Source organism: Scylla paramamosain, chromosome 21 (assembly GCF_035594125.1).
Source record: "Scylla paramamosain isolate STU-SP2022 chromosome 21, ASM3559412v1, whole genome shotgun sequence".
Classification (NCBI taxonomy): domain Eukaryota; kingdom Metazoa; phylum Arthropoda; class Malacostraca; order Decapoda; family Portunidae; genus Scylla; species Scylla paramamosain.
Genome location: NC_087171.1, coordinates 11560624 through 11580307, shown reverse-complemented (window position 1 = coordinate 11580307; position 19684 = coordinate 11560624). Strand labels below are relative to the sequence as shown.

Below are 19684 nucleotides of genomic sequence, written 5' to 3'. Positions count from 1 at the left end.
CATTAATTACTTCTGCTGGGTTCATGTGTACTAATACTCCGGAAGAGGGTTGTGCCAGGCTAGAGATCACATAGTACTACGTATGTTTATTAAAGTGACACTGAGGCTGTAGTTATACTTTATACCAAGTAAAGAGTATGGTTGAGGGATAGAAAGAGCAATAAGCTAGGCAGAGCAAAACTACGAAACGGGGAGTCAGTAAGGAGAGCAAAGAGCGAAGGGAAGGGGGCGCGTGAGAGGTTGGGTAGTGAGGGCAGAAGAGGTGGTGATGTGAGAGCTTGGACCTATGGGAAACTCATTCTCACACACACAACAACAACAACAACAAGCAGGAAGGCAGGCAGGAGCAGTGACAGGCTAAGTGGTGAGCTGCAGCAGGCTTGCTCATCATCTGGCACGCCCCTGCTACCCCACTTCCCCTCCACACACATAAATACACTCATTACAGACACTTATCCACCATTTACCATTTATATATGTACAAATCATCCCAATAGTGTGCTCGTTAATCCTGAAAAAAAAAAATACTGTAAATTACGCTACATATTGGCGATGAGAGACTCATCCCAATAGTGTGCTCGTTAATCCTGGAAAAAAAAATTAAGAACAAAAACTTAATCACAAACTTAAAAAAAAAAAAAACTTGACAGGGTATGAAAAAAATGTACCAGGGAACGACCGTCATATACGTACAAAACGTCCGTAAAATCAACATATTTTACTGTACAGAATTAAGAATAACACTTCAAAAATAACGAAATATCTTCAGAAACCATAATAATTTACTTAAAAACCAAAATAAAACAATTAGGAAAACTATAAAATAATTTGAATATCGACAGGTTCCAGCAAGCATATCCATCATGTAGAGAAAACAGCCACCAGTCTGCTTCACCTGTCTTTATCACAGTAAACTCAGGCAATGGGGTTTATGTCTGACCAGCGGATATGAAAACATAGCCATGTAGCTCCATTTAGTGACAAGATTGACTTATGATTAGAGAGAGATCTTCTGCAGCTGCTCCCATGTTCATATGGGGTCGCTGTTCTTCACTGATCTTCACAAGGCTCTGTCCCCAACCTCCTCTCCATTCAATCCTCTCTCCCTCAGGTCCTCTCCAATGCGATCCTTCCACCTTTTCTTTGGTCTGCCACGTCGTCTTCTTCCCTCCACTTCCATATCCAATATCCTTCTGCCGACATACCCTTCTTCTCGCCTTTTGATATGACCAAACCATCGCATTCTCCTTTCTTGTACTTTCTTTGTCACCTCCGTTACTTTGGCTGTTCCTCTTATAAAATTACTTCTCACTTTATCCTTCCTTGTCACCCCAAGCATCCACCTTAACATTCTCATCTCAGCAACCTCCAACTTATTCTCCTGTGTTTTCTTTATTGGCCACGTCTCCGCACCATATAACAATGCGGGTCTAACCACTGATTTGAACACTTTCCTCTTTACTCTGGCACTAATTTTTCGGTCACAGAGCACTCCAGTTGTTATTTTCCAATTCTTCCAACTCGATTTGATATGGTGAATGATCTGTCCATCCAGGCTGCCGTCCGCTGATATATTAGAGCCCAAGTATCTGAACTACTTGACACCCTTTAACTTCATATCTTTCATCCATACTTCGCTCTTCTGTCGACCATTAAAATTCAGATACTCCGTCTTCTCCCTGCTAATTCTCAAACCTCTCCCTTCCAATGCTCCTCGCCATCTCTCCAACTTTCTCTCTACCCCATCTCTACTTTCATCCACCAAGACGATGTCATCCACGAACAACATGGTCCGCGGTGCCTCCTCCTTTATATTTTGAACACTATCATCCATGAGTAGGTTGAACAGATATGGGCTCAGAGAAGATCCCTGGTGCAGACCCACTCTCACACAGAACTCCTCTGTTGTTCCCACACTGCTCCTTATCCTCGTCCTTGAGCCTTAGTACATGTCCTGGATCACTCTCCCATACTTCTCTGATGCTCCTTTCCTTCTCATACTAGCCCAAACTTCCTGGCGTGGTACTCTATCATAAGCTTTTTTCAAATCAGTAGAAATAAGGTGTGACTCACTTTGCTTCTTCCCATACCTCTCCAGTAGTTGTCTTAGCGCAAAGATTGCATCGGTAGTACTTCTCCCAGGCATAAATCCAAATTGTTCGTCTCCCACCTGTGTTTCTCCCCTTACTCTTCTCTCAATTATCCTTTCGTACAGTTTCATTGTATGCGACTTTAATTTAATCCCTCTGTAATTTTTATAGTCCTATATGTCTCCTTTCTCCTTGTATATTGGGACAATATCGCTGCATCTCCATGCATTTGGGATTTTCTCCTTCTCATAGATCTTATTTACCAACCAACACAGCCACTCAAGTCCTTCCTCTTCTAAACTCTTCCACACCTCTACAGGTATGTTATCCGGCCCTGTTGCCTTCCCATCGTTCATCCTCCTCAATGCTTGTTTGATTTCCTCCCTTGAAATTGCTGTTGTTCTCCTGTCAACAGCAATTTCAAGGGAGGAAGTCAAACAAGCATTGAGGAGGATGAACGATGGGAAGGCAACAAGGCCGGATAACATACCTGTAGAGGTGTGGAAGAGTTTAGAAGAGGAAGGACTTGATATGTAGCAAATAATGGCGGATATATATGCAAAGCCTACCTCCATCTCAGGTGATAACATTTGGTAAGTTAAATTTTGATGGTTTTTAACTTTCTGTAGGAGTTAATTCAGGGTATTTTGTCCTGTAGGTTAGGAACGTTAGTAGGACCGTGAAATATTGATTTAAAAAAAATATATAAATGTATTCTTAACGACGAGAAAATGTGGAATATGAGCCTTAAAAAAAAAATAAAAACTAAGGAAATAAGTAATGTTTGACGAAAATTTCCTACAACATGTACACTAATGTAGCCTAACCCTTCTGTTTCGTTGTTGTACATGACGCGGAGTTATTAAAAGAACAACGCTATCAAAGTTACTGCCCATTACAAAACGGCATCTGATTAAAAGAATTAATAAGTTGGAAAAGTGGTGGATCGGTCACTTACCAATATCATGAGCCTTCCTCTGGCTCTCATGACTAGCTCCCGGCTCTCCCAGACACCTCCCAGCAAGCCTACACCAGCACACAGAGGCAGCCATGGCCTGCGTCACCGTCTTATTTAGCGAAAATCCAGGTTAAATAAGGCCACGGCTATTTTCAAAGGCCAGAGAGATGAGCGTCCGAGTTCCCAAGAGTGTTTCACTGCTTCTGCAACTATTATCTGGTGGTAGTAGTAGTAGTAGTAGTAGTAGTAGTAGTAGTAGCAACAGCAGCAGCAGCAGCAGTAGTAGTAATAGTAGTAGTAGTAGTAGTAGTAGTTGTTGTTGTTGTTGTTGTTGTTGTAGTGGAGAGAGAGAGAGAGAGAGAGAGAGAGAGAGAGAGAGAGAGAGAGAGAGAGAGCATGAATAGGTATATTGGGAAAAAAAATTGTGTAAACATCCTTGGTGACCCATTGAAATGGCTTGGTGACACAGCTTTGGGTCACGACTCAGGGGTTAAGAACCATTGACTTAAGGTTTGGATTTTGAGTTGGAATAAACGATGATTCAAGTTTGTAATAAAAATGGCCAGAGTTGGTCGTTCAGAATGGTCCGAGTTGATTGAGATGATGGTCCAAGTTGGTATTTCAGAAGGTTTGAGTTGGATGAGGTGATGGTCTGAGTTGCTATTTCAGAATTGTCTGTGCTGGTGATGGTCCGAGTTGAATCTAACTCTTCGAAACCAAATAGAGTTTTCAACACATTTTCTTCCGTGCACTTCCGGGAATGAAAGAGTGGAGAAGACAGGAAAGGAGTAGTGTTGTTGCTGGGACTGTGTGGAGAGGCGAATGAAAGGATGATTGAGGCAGTGAAAAAGTTTCTGGAGAGAATATGGCGTGCCAGATGTATGAAAAATTAGGATAGAGGATGCTGTTCGTTTCTCTTTCTTTTTTTTTCCCCCCCTTCTACAGGAGTTGCCGATCCAAAGGCCTGGCTCAGGAGTCATCCTGTGCCACCTGTACCATCGAGATCAAGATCAAGATCATATTGAGTGTTGATGGTCGTGGGACCAGTGTGCATTTGTGGTTTAAGAGGAGTAACCGCGGATCCCAACTCGACAATGCTTCCAATCCTTTGAAAGGAGAGAGAGAAAATAGTGACTCTTATGACAGGTATGTCGGGGAACTAATTAACACATCATCAGATAATTGGTATTTAAAGAACCCTGTACCGTTTCTTGCTGCATGCTGAATTGAACGACAGCTTCGTATACTACATGACTGAATATGTTCGAATTCATTATCAAATATATAATACTTCAACTTCTTCAGACACAAACTGCAACCACGACTAGCCACCCTGTCAAACCAATCTACCTACTTGAAGTTACTTTGAGCTGCACAGCTTCTCTGCATTACACCATAAGAAGTACCAGACAACACTTTTATCACTCTTTTTCCTCATGACATACATGAAACATGAAGACATATTTAATTTTAAACATAACTTTATAATGGCTGGACTTAGTGATTATCAGTAAAATAGTATATAAACCATAAACTTTTATTTCTTAACTTAAATTCAACATAAATTGTTTATTACCCTGTTGAGTTTGAAAAATGTTATACAGTTGAACAAACACTGCTCCATCCATAGATGTAAACAAAATTTGTCTAACTTGTCTAATTGTTGAAGTGAGGAAGTATAAGTATTTTACAAGGAAAACTGAGTTTTGCTCAGACTCTTTGGGCATGGCTGTTAATCTTAACACAGAGGTTTTGCCGATATTCCTACTCTGGAGAGTAATTCAGCTTAATGTATTGTGATCTCCACTCCTCTTGACTTGAGTTTTTTATTATTTGACATAATATATTGGGTCCCATGGTTAAGAAGAACATTTTATGAGAATAGGGAAAACCATCCAGCACATCATACAACCACTTTCATTTGAAACAGTGCAATCGCGTGGAAGATTATTTTGACATGTTGAGGAAATAGAATCTTATGAAAATTTTTAGTAAGGAGCACATTTTTGTAACTCCATGAATTATTTCTTTCCAGAAGAAATATATGATCTGAAATGACTTCACTAAGAACAAGATCTTTTTTCTTGGGCATGATTGCAGCATCAGTCACATGGGCTGTAGTCATCTACCTGTATTGTTCACTGGTAGAGGTGAGTATTTGTGACTGAGTTCTGTTCTTGAGATTTTATGACCATATTTCAAAAGGGTATGGGTAATATGCATGAAGAGTTGTAATTGAAGAAACGCAGAGGAAAAAAATTTGAGTGAGTATGGAGTGTGTGGACAGGAACGATGAAGACTTTTATGTTGTAGTCTTCCTTGTTGAGGGAATTTCAAAGAATAGGTGTCAGAATAGATGATGTAGATCAGTTTTTGGTAACTAATGAAGATACCATAGTAGGTAGCCATCATGTGTAAGATAGCAGTTACAGATACAGATGAATTTTTTATATAAACCAAGGTTAACTATCCATAGTTAAAGTAGACTTCAAATTTTGTTTGAATATTTCAGAATCCTGATTATAAAACAGACCAGGACATTATTGCCCAGGATGTGGGAAGTCATTCTGTTCACAAAGACCCTTCACAAAGAAATGATGGAAAATACTCCAAATTCAAGCAAGTAAGGGAGAACTTTTTTGTACTAACTAAAAGTAGAAGAGGTGATAAAGATATCAAAACATTTGATATAGAAACCAATAATGTTAATAGTGAGAAAAGAAGGTTAAAAAATAGCTTAAAAAAACATTTCATCAAGAACATTAAGGAAGAAACTCAAGACATGGGAGGTAGAGATGGACTGCTAGTGTCAAGTGATCCACCTCTTGAGGAACTGGGGCTTGTGAAGACACACAAGGATCAAGAGGTAAGCTCAATGAGGATACTGTATTTGTTGTCCTGCAGGATGGCACAAATGACAGGGCATGTACTTTAACCATAGAGTTATTTACCCATGTCACTAGCAAAACTTTGCACATCAAACCAGATCAACTGTCTCTTCACTGCCATCTGTACTAGGACCAGGGACAAATAAACTCTTCAAGATGTAAATTTTTTTCTCTTATTCAGTTTTGTAGAAGAAAACAAATATGAAACTTAACTTTTAAGACTCTGTACAGTCCTCAAAATGCAGTACTGCTATATATTATATTGCTGGTATTTGTGACTTTGAATAACAAAGTGCAAAAGTGGGTTACAGTCATGTGTTACATTTGATTCTCATTTTTCTCCAGTTACATTATTACTGTAGAATGTTCTACTATACAGAAACTGTGATATAAGTTTACTGTCTTTCAGGAAAAAGAACAAGGATATAGGCTGCACGCATTCAACTCTCTAATATCCTCACGCCTTTCACCACACCGCTCAGTACCAGACACCAGAAATAAAAGGTTAGTAATTGAGAGGACAGCTTTAGATATGTCTTTGTACCTATATATGTGTTATTCTTAGTACAAGCGGCACTTCATTACATTTTGCTAGATAAGGTCATTCAGTGAATAAAACTTGGTAAATTTCTAACGTATACATTCTGTAAATTTTGTGTTTTCAATTAGTTTAGCTATAATTTAGTTCAATGGCATTGGCTCCAAGCATTTTTGGAAGGGCATAAAATTTTGACTTCTAACTTTTCTGTGTTGTATTTATTTATTTATTGATTGATTTATCATTATTTTTATTTTTGGTGAAAGAATACTGCCACTGTATTTCCTGTTTGCTGTAAAAAGGCTGCTTATAATAAGAGGGAAAGGAGTCACCCTTCTCTCTTGGTTTTTCCTTTTGCAATTTGACAAGTTGGTTGAAGTCACTGCCTTGGTTACCTTTTATAAGGGAAATGCCAGGTAATTATATAGATTGATATATGTAGAAGAATCATACCTGAATGTTTTTCTTAAAAACAGGATATTATGATTCATTAGTTTCTTGTCAACAGGTGCAAGGATATTGTGTATCCAGATCAGTTACCATTGGCATCCATTGTCATCTGTTTCTTTCGTGAAGAACATGCTGCACTCTTACGTAGTGTTCATTCCATTCTGGATCGCACACCTTCCCAGTTCCTGCAGGAAATCATACTAGTGGATGATACAGATGAAGGTATGAAATGAGAAAGATCTGCAAATTTGCTAATTGGTACTAATCCCACTATCTAGATCAATAATGTACACTAAAAATAGTAATGGTTGTAAAAGTGATCTCCGTGGCTCTCCACTAATTTCTTGACTCCGCTTGCATTTAGAACCATTTATAACTTTCTGTTGCCAGTTGCATAACCATGATCCTTTCCAACCTGACACTTTCCCATCTATCCCATGTGCTCTAACCTTTTCAAGAGCCTTTGATGGGTACCTTGTCAAAAGCCTTACCAAAGTCCAAGTATAGGATGTCATAACTATTCCATTATTTGCTGCCTCAATAAACTTGACAAGCTTGTGAGGCATGACTTCCCTTTAGTGAAGTTATGCTGTGACTTTTAACAACCTATACTAGTCTAAAATGATCCCTAATGTTCCTTGTGATTACTGACTATTATTTTACGTAAAGTTGAAGTTAAGCTGACAAATTTAATAGTTCGGCATTAATGTTTTATCTCCTCTCTTAAAGATGGGCACTATATTTGCTTGCCTCCAAATTACTAGCACTTCTCCAGAACCTGATAATCTTCTAAAGACATCAACAAGCAGTTCACTAATAACCTCTTTGCACTCTTTTAGTATTCTGGAATATATTTAATCTGGTCCTGGTGATTAAACTTTTCAACTTATTTATTTCTTAGTTATGGAAATACATATCAATTTCTTATCTTCTGGTCTGAAAATCTATTCACCTGCCATTTCCTGCATGTTTTCCAAAGTGAACTGTTTTCCTTAACTGTTTTCTTTGCAAATAGTTTATGTAGCATTTTATATGAACAGTAGTTATCTTTTTTACTACAGAAAGCTATCATGAAGAAGTAGAAAATGAGATGAGAAACCTGAGTGAAAAAATCCGCATCTTGAAGACTCCTCAACAAGAAGGTCTCATTCGGGCTCGGGTGTTTGGGGCTCGTCACGCTGTGGGGCAGGTCAGTGTAATGGTCTGGTCTTCCTTATATACAAAAGGTGGTATGGCTTTCTGGGTTTGTTGTCATTAATGTGTTGCAAGCTCTGGATTGATTAAATTTTGAAAAGTGGGCTACTTAGGCACCAAAGAGCAGGCATTTATAGCAAGGTTTTAACAGTTATAGGTAGAACATTTCCATATTAGACTCATGTATGTTGATGTAAGATCTGTGGCTAATATTTAGTATTTAATGACAAAGGTTAACAAGATGTTATGTAAAAAAAAAGAAATTTACATATATATATATATATATATATATATATATATATATATATATATATATATATATATATATATATATATATATATATATATATATGAAAATTCCTTTAGGTCTTTACAGGATTTAGTGGAATTTAGCAGAGTGCAAAGATTGTTCTTAAGTGGACCCTACATGATCAATATTATTGACACAATATATTGTCTCATTTTTATTGTGCATTAAAATATCAAACTCCTTTTGATGTTGTCAATATATTGTGTCATTCTTCAATACCGCCCCTTCACTGTCAATAGTATTGTCAATAATATTGTACAGTACGGAATATTGTGCAATAATATTGATCATGCAGGGTCACTTTAGTCCTTAAACATAATACGGGAATCCTCCCAGCAATAGATGGATGATGTTAGCATATTTCCTGGATCATACATTTATTCTCTTGCTTGTTAGTTTAGACTAGTCCATTCCTATACTCACAAGATGCACACTGTTACTCAACTTGGGGAAGTTGAACTAATAGGAAGGGTTCTGAAAAATATTTGCAATGGTTTTAGCTTATATATATATATATATATATATATATATATATATATATATATATATATATATATATATATATATATATATATATATATATATATATATATATATATATATATATATATAATATATATATATATATATATAATTATTTATTTATTTATTATTATTATTATTATTATTATTATTATTATTATTATTATTATTATTATTATTATTATTATTATTATTATTATTATTATTATTATTATTATTATTATTATTATTTATTTTTTTATGGTTTTGAGGTCCAGTTTTTCCTGAGATGGAACATGTCAGGATTTAGTTGACTGTCAGTGTTTACTAAAAGAGTTGACTTAAAAATAGGCTAAATAGCGGAGTCAGGAACTCCATTATTGTATCAAGTACATTACCTTTTTTTAAATCTACCATGCTAGAGGCTTTCAGCATCTCAGTACTTGTTCCAGGGCTACTCCCCATCTTCCCTTTCTTTAATTATTACATATATTGCTCCCTCCCTCTTTAACTTTCTGTCAGTGAAGAATGGATTTGGACTGGGTTTAGAATGGATACACAAATGTAAACTGCTAATTGATGCATCATGTAAAGAAATATATATTGGTTATATTACAGGTGCTGGTGTTTTTGGATAGTCATGTAGAGGTGAATGTTGGATGGATTGAGCCCCTGCTGGCACGTGTGGCAGAAGACACTCACCATGTAGTCACTCCAATCATTGATGTCATCTCTCCAGACACTTTCCAGGTGACTTTTGTGTGGCAGTACTTAATTTGGGTTTGGACAGCAAGTTTTGAATTTATTTAAAATATACAAATGAAACCTTGCTAACACATAGAATCCTGTGAGTAAGGATCTAACTATCACTGTTCATTGAATTTTGTTTTTAGTTACGATAGTTCACATAAAGAGAAAATGAGCAGGGATAGAAATTGAGGAATACTGTGCCTCTCCATGATAAATGAATGGGGAGGGGTTAAGGATAATGGAGAACAAATGGTAAGGGAGGAAATAAGTATTTGTAAAAGAGTGAATGGATTGGTATGTCAAAGAAAAGAAATAAAAAAAACAGAGAAGAGATAGATAGTAAAATGAGTAATGGAAAGGGATAGATGTTTAAAATGGACCTGGATGCTATGAATCTTTGAAAATCAAGTTGAAAAGTAGACAGGTTTGGGAAGGTTTGGTACATTCAAAGGAATAAAATTAGAAGTGGCTGAGATGTGTGCAAGAGAGGGTGTAGATATTGTATTATAAAAGATAAGAAATTAAGAAAACTGTTTCATGTTAATTAATATGTTCTTATGAGGTTTAAACAATCTCCAGATATTTTTTATTGCACCATGTTTATGAGGGATAATTTTGAAATATCATTTGAATTAAGATTTTAACAAATTTCTACACAATAAAGATATTTCATATCTGCTTACAGTACAGCCCGTCTCCTTTGGTGCGTGGAGGTTTCAACTGGGGGCTTCACTTTAGATGGGACACCATACCTTCATCATATTTTGCTGATAAAAGAAACTTTGTCAAGCCCATCAAGTAAGGATATTTGAGTTTTCTTTACAGAATTTCAAGTACCTCCTGTTTCAGTCATATTTGTTTGGCAGCTATGTGATGTCCTCATTCACTACTGAGTCATTATTGTTACTTGGCCTTCTCTCTACAATATCCATTTCATATAATTTGTGTGGTAGTATTTTCATGATCCTTTCTTGATATCTAAAATAATTATTTACTTGTATGTTATTTCTAAGATAATCTGCTGCAGATGCACAATATAATTACTATTATTTGAAACCTTAAGTCAAAGTTGCTTAAGATTTTGTGATTATGGTTGTTAATTTATAATTTTTGTATGAATATCTAGCTTTCTACATAAATCCTATTTTAATTCCTTGCTTCAATCATACTTTTCTGTGAGGGTTTGAGGAAAAGTTTATGCTTCACATTAAGTATACACATTCTCACTAGATAACTGGACATAAACCTCTTAGTTCTGTTTGAAGTAAAGGTCATTAGCTTATATGACATCTTTGCTTCCATTCCACAGGCAGTGTTAATGTATGGCACAACTTCTTTATGTGGGACTATTTATTTATTTATTTATTTATTTATTTATTTATTTATTTATTTATTTATTTATTTTATTTATTTATTTTTTATTTATTTATTTTTTCAGTAGCATACCATAAAGCAGAATTTGCACATGTAAGAATATTCTTCAACCAAAATTAGCGGTTCATTTCTCACCAACCTCTGATTGTGCCTCCTTAAAATAAAATTATTGATCTACACAAGAAAATAAGGGATACTGAAGCTGCTAGGTCTACACATCGCAATCCACATATGAAACATAACTACCTATTGCCTCCAATCATCCTTGTTTATAAATTTGTCTAATTTTCTTTTAAAGCTCTCTAATGACTCGGCACTAATAGCTTTATTACTGAATCTATTCCATTCATATACCTTTCTGTTTGAGAACCAATTAATTCCTATCTTTTATAGAATCTAACTTTATGTTTTACTTATCACACCATATGTTCAAAAGGAATAGGAATACTGGTGATTTTCATGGTAGCCATGAGCACCTACATGTACCTTATAGCAGCTGTATCTTGGCAGGTCCCCCACCATGGCAGGAGGTCTCTTTGCCATGGATCGCATCTACTTCAAGGAGCTTGGAGAGTATGATACAGGAATGGATGTATGGGGTGGAGAAAACCTGGAAATGTCATTCAGAGTGAGTATGAAATACATTTAGACATACTGTATTTTACAAATGCATAGGTTGTGAATTTTCTAAATCATGGATTAGATTTTTCTTTTGCCCTGATTTACCAATGCAAAATTTGCATTGTTTTTTGTTATTTATATTTTCAATTAAAATTCTGAAAAATGCTGAATTTATCTGAAACTATTTACTTCAGAAAACTAATCTTATTTGGTTTATTTTTACATTGACTTGCTTATTTTAATGAGTCTTCTTATCTCCTCATTTCTTATTCTGTTCCTCCATGTTACATCACACATACTCTTCAAACAATTTCTACTATATTTAACAGCTTCTTCTCCCCTACTCCCATGTTCCATGTTTCAGCACCATACAGCACAGTGAACACCATTGTACCTTTATATATCTTGCTAACTGCATGCCTCCCCTCCTTCCGCGGCCTCACTGCACAAGACTTTCTTCTTTCTCTTACCTCTATTCTGTCCACCTCTCTAATGCAAGAGTTAACCAGTATTCTCAATCATTCATCCCTTTCTCTGGTAAACTCTGGCACTCCCTGCCTGCTTCTGTATTTCCACCTTCCTATGACTTGAATTCCTTCAAGAGGGAGGTTTCAAGACACTTATCCACCAATTTTTGACCAATGCTTTGACCCTTTTATGGGACTGGCATTTCAGTGGGCATTTTTTTTATTAGATTTTTGTTGCCCTTGGCCAGTATCCTTCCCACATAAAAAAAAAAAAGAAATATATAACCCTCCATTTATATTCATATTCATTGTCCTGTGTTTAAAGACCTTTCTCAGTCCACCTAGTATTTTAACTATAACATAGTTGATTGTAATTGTTATTTACTTATATTATTCATAACATATTTCTAAATTAGTTATAATAAATTACTCTCAACAACATTATTTAACAATACAATTATCATATACATAGATACTAACTTTGGTGATTGCAAGATATTCATGAGTATCTTTAACATATTACCAGAAGCAATGAATAACCTTTGAGGCTCAGAACAAATGTTTGTGAGCAACTATGATGGTTATGGCATATGGATTATATACAAGTATACTGTTTCCATACCATATCTCCTATATGCCAACAACTCTTGCTGTGGTTTGATGTGCTCTTTGCTTAAAAATGTACTGTCTAATTACCATCTGTGTATAGTTGCTAGTCTAGTTGTTGCAATAATCAATATCCTCATATTTATAGTATAAGTTTTTACTTGAACATCAAACATGAAACACATTTCATATATTCAACATCAATGAAGTAAAAAAGAGAATTCAGCAAGTTTTCGTGGTGGGTCTTAGATATGGATGTGTGGAGGACAGCTGGAGATAATGCCATGCTCCAGGGTGGGGCACATCTTCAGACGTCGGAGGCCATATGGATCAGGCAGTGGACAAGACTCCCTGCTTCATAACTCTCTTCGTGTGGCTCATGTCTGGATGGATGAATTCAAGGTGAGGATTTACATATTTGATGGGCAAGCCAAGTTTATTTTCCCATTAGACTAGACTTTTAATTCTCGTTAATATATATTATGGCATATATTTTGTACGCTAATATGATACCTGTTTTGAGTAAATTCAACTTCATACTTTACTGTAGAAAGTATAAATTAAAACATTTTATCAATTCTTTCTCGACAGGAAAATTTTCTCAAGTCACGTCCATATGCAGAAAAAATTAATTATGGGGATGTATCAGAAAGAGTAAAACTTAGAGAGAACCTGCAGTGCAAACCTTTCTCTTGGTACCTAAACACTGTATACCCTGAGCTAGGGTTGCCTGATGCTGGAGGCAAGGCAGGAGGTGGTGTCAGGGAGCAGGCTGCATTGGGTGTCCGGCAATTTCAACCGTGGAATAAAAGAACAAGGAATTATACCCATAAATGGCAGGTGAGGCTTCTTATTCTATTCTTCTTGTATTGTCTGTTCTGATGCTTGCTTCAGGAAACTAGCTGAAGGAGTTAACCATTATGTGAGTCTCCACATACACTTGTCCATGCACTTCATCCTGGTACACTCCAGTCTCTGAGAGGTTATTCTATGGTGTTGCTATCACTTCCCACCATTGTCTGCTTCCTTGCAGTAAACTGCTTGTTTTTTCCTTCAGCTCTGACATTTATTCATGTCATCAACTCATTACTCAACCACATTACATATGGAGACATAAAATGTTATATAGCAAGCCATGATCATGACCATTTAAAAATTCATGTTTTGTTAGCTGGTATGGGTCCAACTTATATCAGCACTGAGTATGATGTGTCAGGAGTCAGTGAGAGTGCTGAACATTTTTATTTATTATGATTTATTTATTTATTTATTTTATTTTATTTTGTTTTATTTTATTTTATTTTATTTTATTTTTCTCCATAAAAGAGTTTGATTTCTATGGCCACCATGGATTTTTTGTTTTGCAGTCTCAGCAACTTGTACTCCTTAGTATTATCTGAGATATATATATATATATATATATATATATATATATATATATATATATATATATATATATATATATATATATATATATATATATATATATATATATATATATATATATATTATCATTATTATTATTATTATTTATTTATTTGTTTTTAATTAATTAATTAATTAATTAACTAATTTATTTTTTTCTCCAGGTCTGAGCCTTTACTACATCAGACAGTTATGTCAGTTCTTGGTGCCCTTACCATGCTTTCATATTAGCTTCTCAATTTGTATCAGAACATACTCATTGTTAACAGTTTCTTTTATTTTCTACCTCAAAACTTTTTTTGACAGATTCGATTAACAGGAACCAACTTCTGTGTAGAATCTGAAGACCATCCCTCTAAAAAAAGCTCAAGACTAGTTCTTGCTGAATGCTCAGAGTGGGAGCGTCAGATTTTTCATCAAACTGACCGTAATGAACTGGTTCTGGCGCAGCTTTTGTGTTTGGAGGCCACAGACCACTTTCCACTTAACAAGAAGTGTCATGAATTGGGAGGGGCACAGGAATGGAAAGTAAAAAGTCAGGTGGGTTTCTTCTTCTCTTGTCCCCTTTTGAATTCATAAGTCAAGATTTCTAGGTTATGGCAACCAAGCAGAGTAAATTTCAACCATTCCAAATGAAAAGTGGTTATCAGTTCTTTTAGATCAATACCTCAATTTTACAATAAAGATCAAGAGGAAGGTTGATGATTACCAACAGTTGATATGCACAAGTGTACACTAATGGGGAGTTTTTGGAACTAAACTGCTAGATGTTGTTGCTGCTCATCTAACTGTAGGAAAGAGCTAAAATATTGTTGTAGTAAATCCCAGGTGCGTAAAGATGCATAGAACATTGATCATCATGATACTATTGAAATGATGTATCGACTTTTCAGTATCTGGTATGGATGATATTGAGAGAATGTGGTCAAATTAATTTTTTTTTTGTGTGATTATTGAGTAAACTGCTAGCATTATCTTAAATAAAGCATATTGCAAGTATAAAAACTATTGATTTGGACAATGAAAAAAATAAAAAATCACACTATACTATATAGTATGACACAACCTACTCAGTAACATCGTGATATATGGCTCTAGTTTTTTTTGTTTTTGTGGGGATTTTAGCATCCCTCTCATAAACCGAACAACAAGGCAAATTAATTGAGAACCAAAACAAACATCTCTCAGGCGATCCTGGTGCTGCTGTAGTGTCCAGCTACCGTAATCCATTGCTTAGGGCATAGTGGAGATGGGCACCGCAGCAACATTCAACTCCTTGTCCAACAACGTGTATCTTAAGTTCAACCAGCGCGGCCGAGTCAGGTGTTTGTTTTGGTTAGAGATACAACATTATTATCGCCAGGACACTCGAGTTGCCAGTTTTTTTTATTAAAATTACCATTTCCATAAACTAGGAAGGAGATCTATGTAATTTGGAATTTTGACTGTCACAGACATGTTGCCTTTATGTTTACTGTCATCTAGATTAAGACGTTTCCAATCAAGAGTGTATTCATTTGGAAATCTTAAGATGACCAAATAAATCTAAATGCTGATTCACTAGAAAATCAACTTATATACATTTGTTCATGAAAAGAGTTTGATTTTACTTGTGTTACTACTTAGAAGGGGTTACATAGAAAAATATATTATATAAGCCCATTGCATTTTCATGTAAATAGAATAACACTGTAGGTATATCTGATAATGCTTGTATGTGAGAGAAGAGTTTGTGTCAGTGCTGCCACCTGGTGACAACCACTAGTTCTGAAAACTCCCCATTGTTTTTGGTAATCATCATATTGTCAGTTTGTTTCCATATATGTATGCCATGAAGTTGGGTAGCTGAGGCAAGGAAAGAGTACATACAGCCTCACATATCCACACACGCACACAAACCTAAATTAAAATTCATTGTAGTTTGTTTGTTCATTGTAGCTATGTTTCTACTTGTTATTTATATTCATTCCATTTGACCTATAAGTAAACACTATTATTCATTCATATTGTATTCTTCTAGCAAATAGATTTTTCTATCCATATATATCGAGCTATTATTAATGTAACAGAAAATTAAGCTTTTAATCTATTTATTGCAGGGAATAACTGATGCTTTTCATATAATACTTGTAAATACTGATGTACTTGTAATAAATTGTTTTGTCCTTATCAAGGCTAACATTTCCAGATGGGAATTCCTCTTTACAACTTGGCCACTGGGTTGTGTGTTGCTGCAGAAGAAGTGCGGTCAGGTGCATCCATTATCATGAACATGTGTTCAACACCCAAGTTAACAAACTGGGATCTAGTGGATGTTGCATAAGGTAACAAAATGTACTAACTGTGTCATAATTGCTGTTGTAAATATAACAAGCTACCTTACTTATGGATACAATAGGTTTCTGGGATAAAATTTTTTGTATTGTAAAGAGCAATGTAAAAGTTTTGTTTAGTACAGCCCTACCTGATAATACTCAACACTTCTGCCAGTCACAAACAGTATTTTAGTCTTTAGGAATAATAATAATAAAAAAGAAAATAACACTACTAACAGTCATCAAATTTGTTCACAGTTCCAATAATTCATAACTTAAAAGTTCATAAGTAGAAGAGTTACTGTAATTCCATTTTTCAGTACATTTACAGTAGGATCTAAATTTTGTGAGTCGTCAAACAATTGTGACAATGACATTTATGAAAACTTTTAAAAAATAGTGCACCTCTAAAACCTCAGCACATAACAAAATGCGTGTGGAAATTCATGTCAAGTTATTCAAGTAGGTCACAACAGTGATTTTGAGCCATGTACTGTGCCAGAACTTGTTTTTCTAATATTTTCATTAATGAGTTGCAGAAAACATTATTCTTCATATACTTATTTCAGTGTTGTTAAATTCATTCACCTTGTATCCACTATATTAATGCTACATTTCTTCCCATAATAATGAAAGTTTATAAAAAAGATATTAATTGTTGAATCATATCATGCATTCCAGAATCTTTAGATTTTATGCTTATCCACATATGAGTTCTTGCTTTAAGTTGAATTAATTGTTTTTACTGAATCATGATGTCCCTTCTTATGGGCTCATGAAGGGTGGAAGGGTTAGGGGTAAGTCATAAATAAAAATAGTCACAGATAAATAAAACAAAATTAACACAAAATGAAAATTTGGGATCTACAGTGCTTACCTTGTTCTGCAGGGATAAGGTTGCTTCACTTGTGGTTGTGATATTTAGTAACAGTCCTTATAATTTAACAAGCTCTTAATTGAATGTTTATTGAATTCTTAAGTGTTGAAGAGAAAGATCTTTGAAGTAACATCACACATATCAAGACAATCCAATGATGGTAAACACACAGTTTAGTTTACTATGGCAATATGCAGTCATTATGATGCACAATTATTTCAAGTAATTATGTAACATTCACTTTCTTATAAATGCTTCATACCATGGCATATAGCCATTAACGAGTGCATTGCTACATTAGAAAATATACATATAACACAAACCATCCCTCCATATTGCACTGCTCACATTAGTATATATAGTACACTCACACCAGATTTTTTATTCATTTATTTATTCATTTACTTTATTTTTTACATTTTACAATAAACTGTAGTACCTTGGCTTATGACTGACTTTGTAGATGAGCAGTTTGTAAGATGAGCATAAATACTGAACAAAATTTCCTTTAATGTACAAGCATAGCTTGGAAAGTGAATGAATAGAACTGATGGTTCTTTTGTCCCATTTATGGTGTGCATTGTCCTCTGCTGCTGCCCTCCTTTTTCTTGTGACCTATTTCACTTTGTAACACTTCTTAGGTAGTCCACTCCTTTTCTTTTGTTGTTTCTTGTACTGCTTCTTTTTCACTATGTATTACACTGCTTCCTCAGTCCTTTTTTTTTTTCCCAAATACTGTATTACAAATAGTTTGTTACTTTTTATAATTTTTCCTGACTCAGCTTTATCTCCATATAGCCCCAGTACTGTGGTGATCCGTCCATCTTCTAACTTCCTATGCTATTCCTTTTCTCAGTGATGGATATTACTTCTGTCAGGAGCTGACTTCTCTAATCCTTATACTTGTCACACTCTACTGTCAGGTGTTCAGTGGGGTCCTTCACTCCCCCCAGAACCTGCAGCCCTTTTTCCTGTCCCATTCCATGTGTGTCTACCAGTGTCAGCATCTATGCATTCATACTGTGCTCTCCTACATTATTTTGTGACTTTTTTCAGTGTTGTGACTACATAGTTAAAACTATGGCCTGCATTATGAATAAGACTTTAAAGGAAGGTCCTAAAATGATTGTAGTTGAGACAAAGGAGATTATTGACAATTATGAATGAGGAATCCACATGGTCATTATTTGTTGTTTTTCAATTTGGAACAGTAATTTGTATGTATAGTAGCATTTAAAATGACATATATGAATGTTTCTTGGTCGATGGTACAGATCAGACATGTTCCAATTAATTGTTATGAACAGAATTTATTTGAATTATGAGCAAATTGGACTATGACCCCTTACCAGGAATGGATTATGCTTGCCATCCAAGGTACTACTGTATTTGAAACCATGACCAATTAACACTAAAATGGTAGCAAATAATGCACAAGGAATAATTTCTGTGTCCACAGGAACTTCTGTTCATTGTATAGACTGCTGTGATATGAATACTATTTACCCTTATAAGTATACTGCACAGGTACTTTGTGCAAGAGAGAAATATATGGATTGCCATTTATTTAATAAGGGAGGCAGCATTGCAATACATAACTATCAATCTGCATACAGTCCTGTTACCTTAAGCAGGATCTTTTACATTTCATTCATCACATCTGTTTACATCACTAAAATAGTTACTTAATTTTTTTTTTTTTTTTTCACTTCATTTGCAAGGCAAATTGCTTTAACCACTACACAGTACTTGAAAACTCATATTCAGCAGTGAGTGGAATTAGTGGAGAGAGGGCTTATTATTTTTTTAACAATACTTTTGAGGATTATGAAAAAAAATTAATGTGTTAATAGAAGTAAAGAGAACAATATTTTCTTGTCTTTGTTAACTTATGGACCAGAGATTATCTGTTTCTTTAATCTTTCTGATGCCTCACTCCCTCCAACAGTGTCCCACAAAAGAGTGACCATGGTAGAATAGCATCCCTCTGTCCCTCTCCAAAAATTTCCTGCATGTTCAAGCATTTGTCTTTTACTAACACCTTTTTACATGTGTACTTCATTGCCATATCCTTTCACCTTCCAGGTGGCCTTGCTCTCCTATCAGGACCAGTTTCATTCACATACACTTAATAATACTCTTAACTTCATAAACTTGGTTCTTCATCCTCTCTGTTCTTCACCCTCTCAGTATGGCCATACCATATCAGTGTGTACCTGACCTTAGGTCAAGGAACAAAAAATAGCTTACATTTTGTAGCCAACAAATGTCTTTCTTATGTTTATAAGTATTTACTATGAAAATAAATATTTCCATACAT

The 19684-nt window shown here is 35.2% G+C and overlaps 1 protein-coding gene across 3 annotated transcripts; it reads left to right on the top strand.

Moving 5' to 3' along the window:
- Nucleotides 1-4056: 4056 nt before the first annotated feature.
- Nucleotides 4057-19684, top strand: LOC135111014 (polypeptide N-acetylgalactosaminyltransferase 11-like). 3 transcript variants are annotated; one of them, XM_064023874.1, is made up of 14 exons: nt 4057-4194; nt 5084-5198; nt 5561-5914; nt 6346-6440; nt 6983-7146; nt 7986-8113; nt 9548-9679; nt 10365-10477; nt 11564-11681; nt 12997-13149; nt 13339-13587; nt 14479-14712; nt 16361-16496; nt 19450-19684. In XM_064023874.1, the coding sequence occupies exons 2-13, from the start codon at nt 5103-5105 to the stop codon at nt 16493-16495; spliced, it is 1971 nt and encodes a 656-aa protein (XP_063879944.1). In that variant the 5' UTR covers nt 4057-4194; nt 5084-5102; the 3' UTR covers nt 16496; nt 19450-19684. The 3 variants fall into 3 exon arrangements, with proteins under 3 accessions (XP_063879944.1, XP_063879945.1, XP_063879943.1); XM_064023875.1 differs by lacking the exon at nt 19450-19684 and having other exon boundaries at nt 5561-5671; nt 5807-5914; nt 16361-16711; XM_064023873.1 differs by lacking the exon at nt 19450-19684 and having other exon boundaries at nt 16361-16711.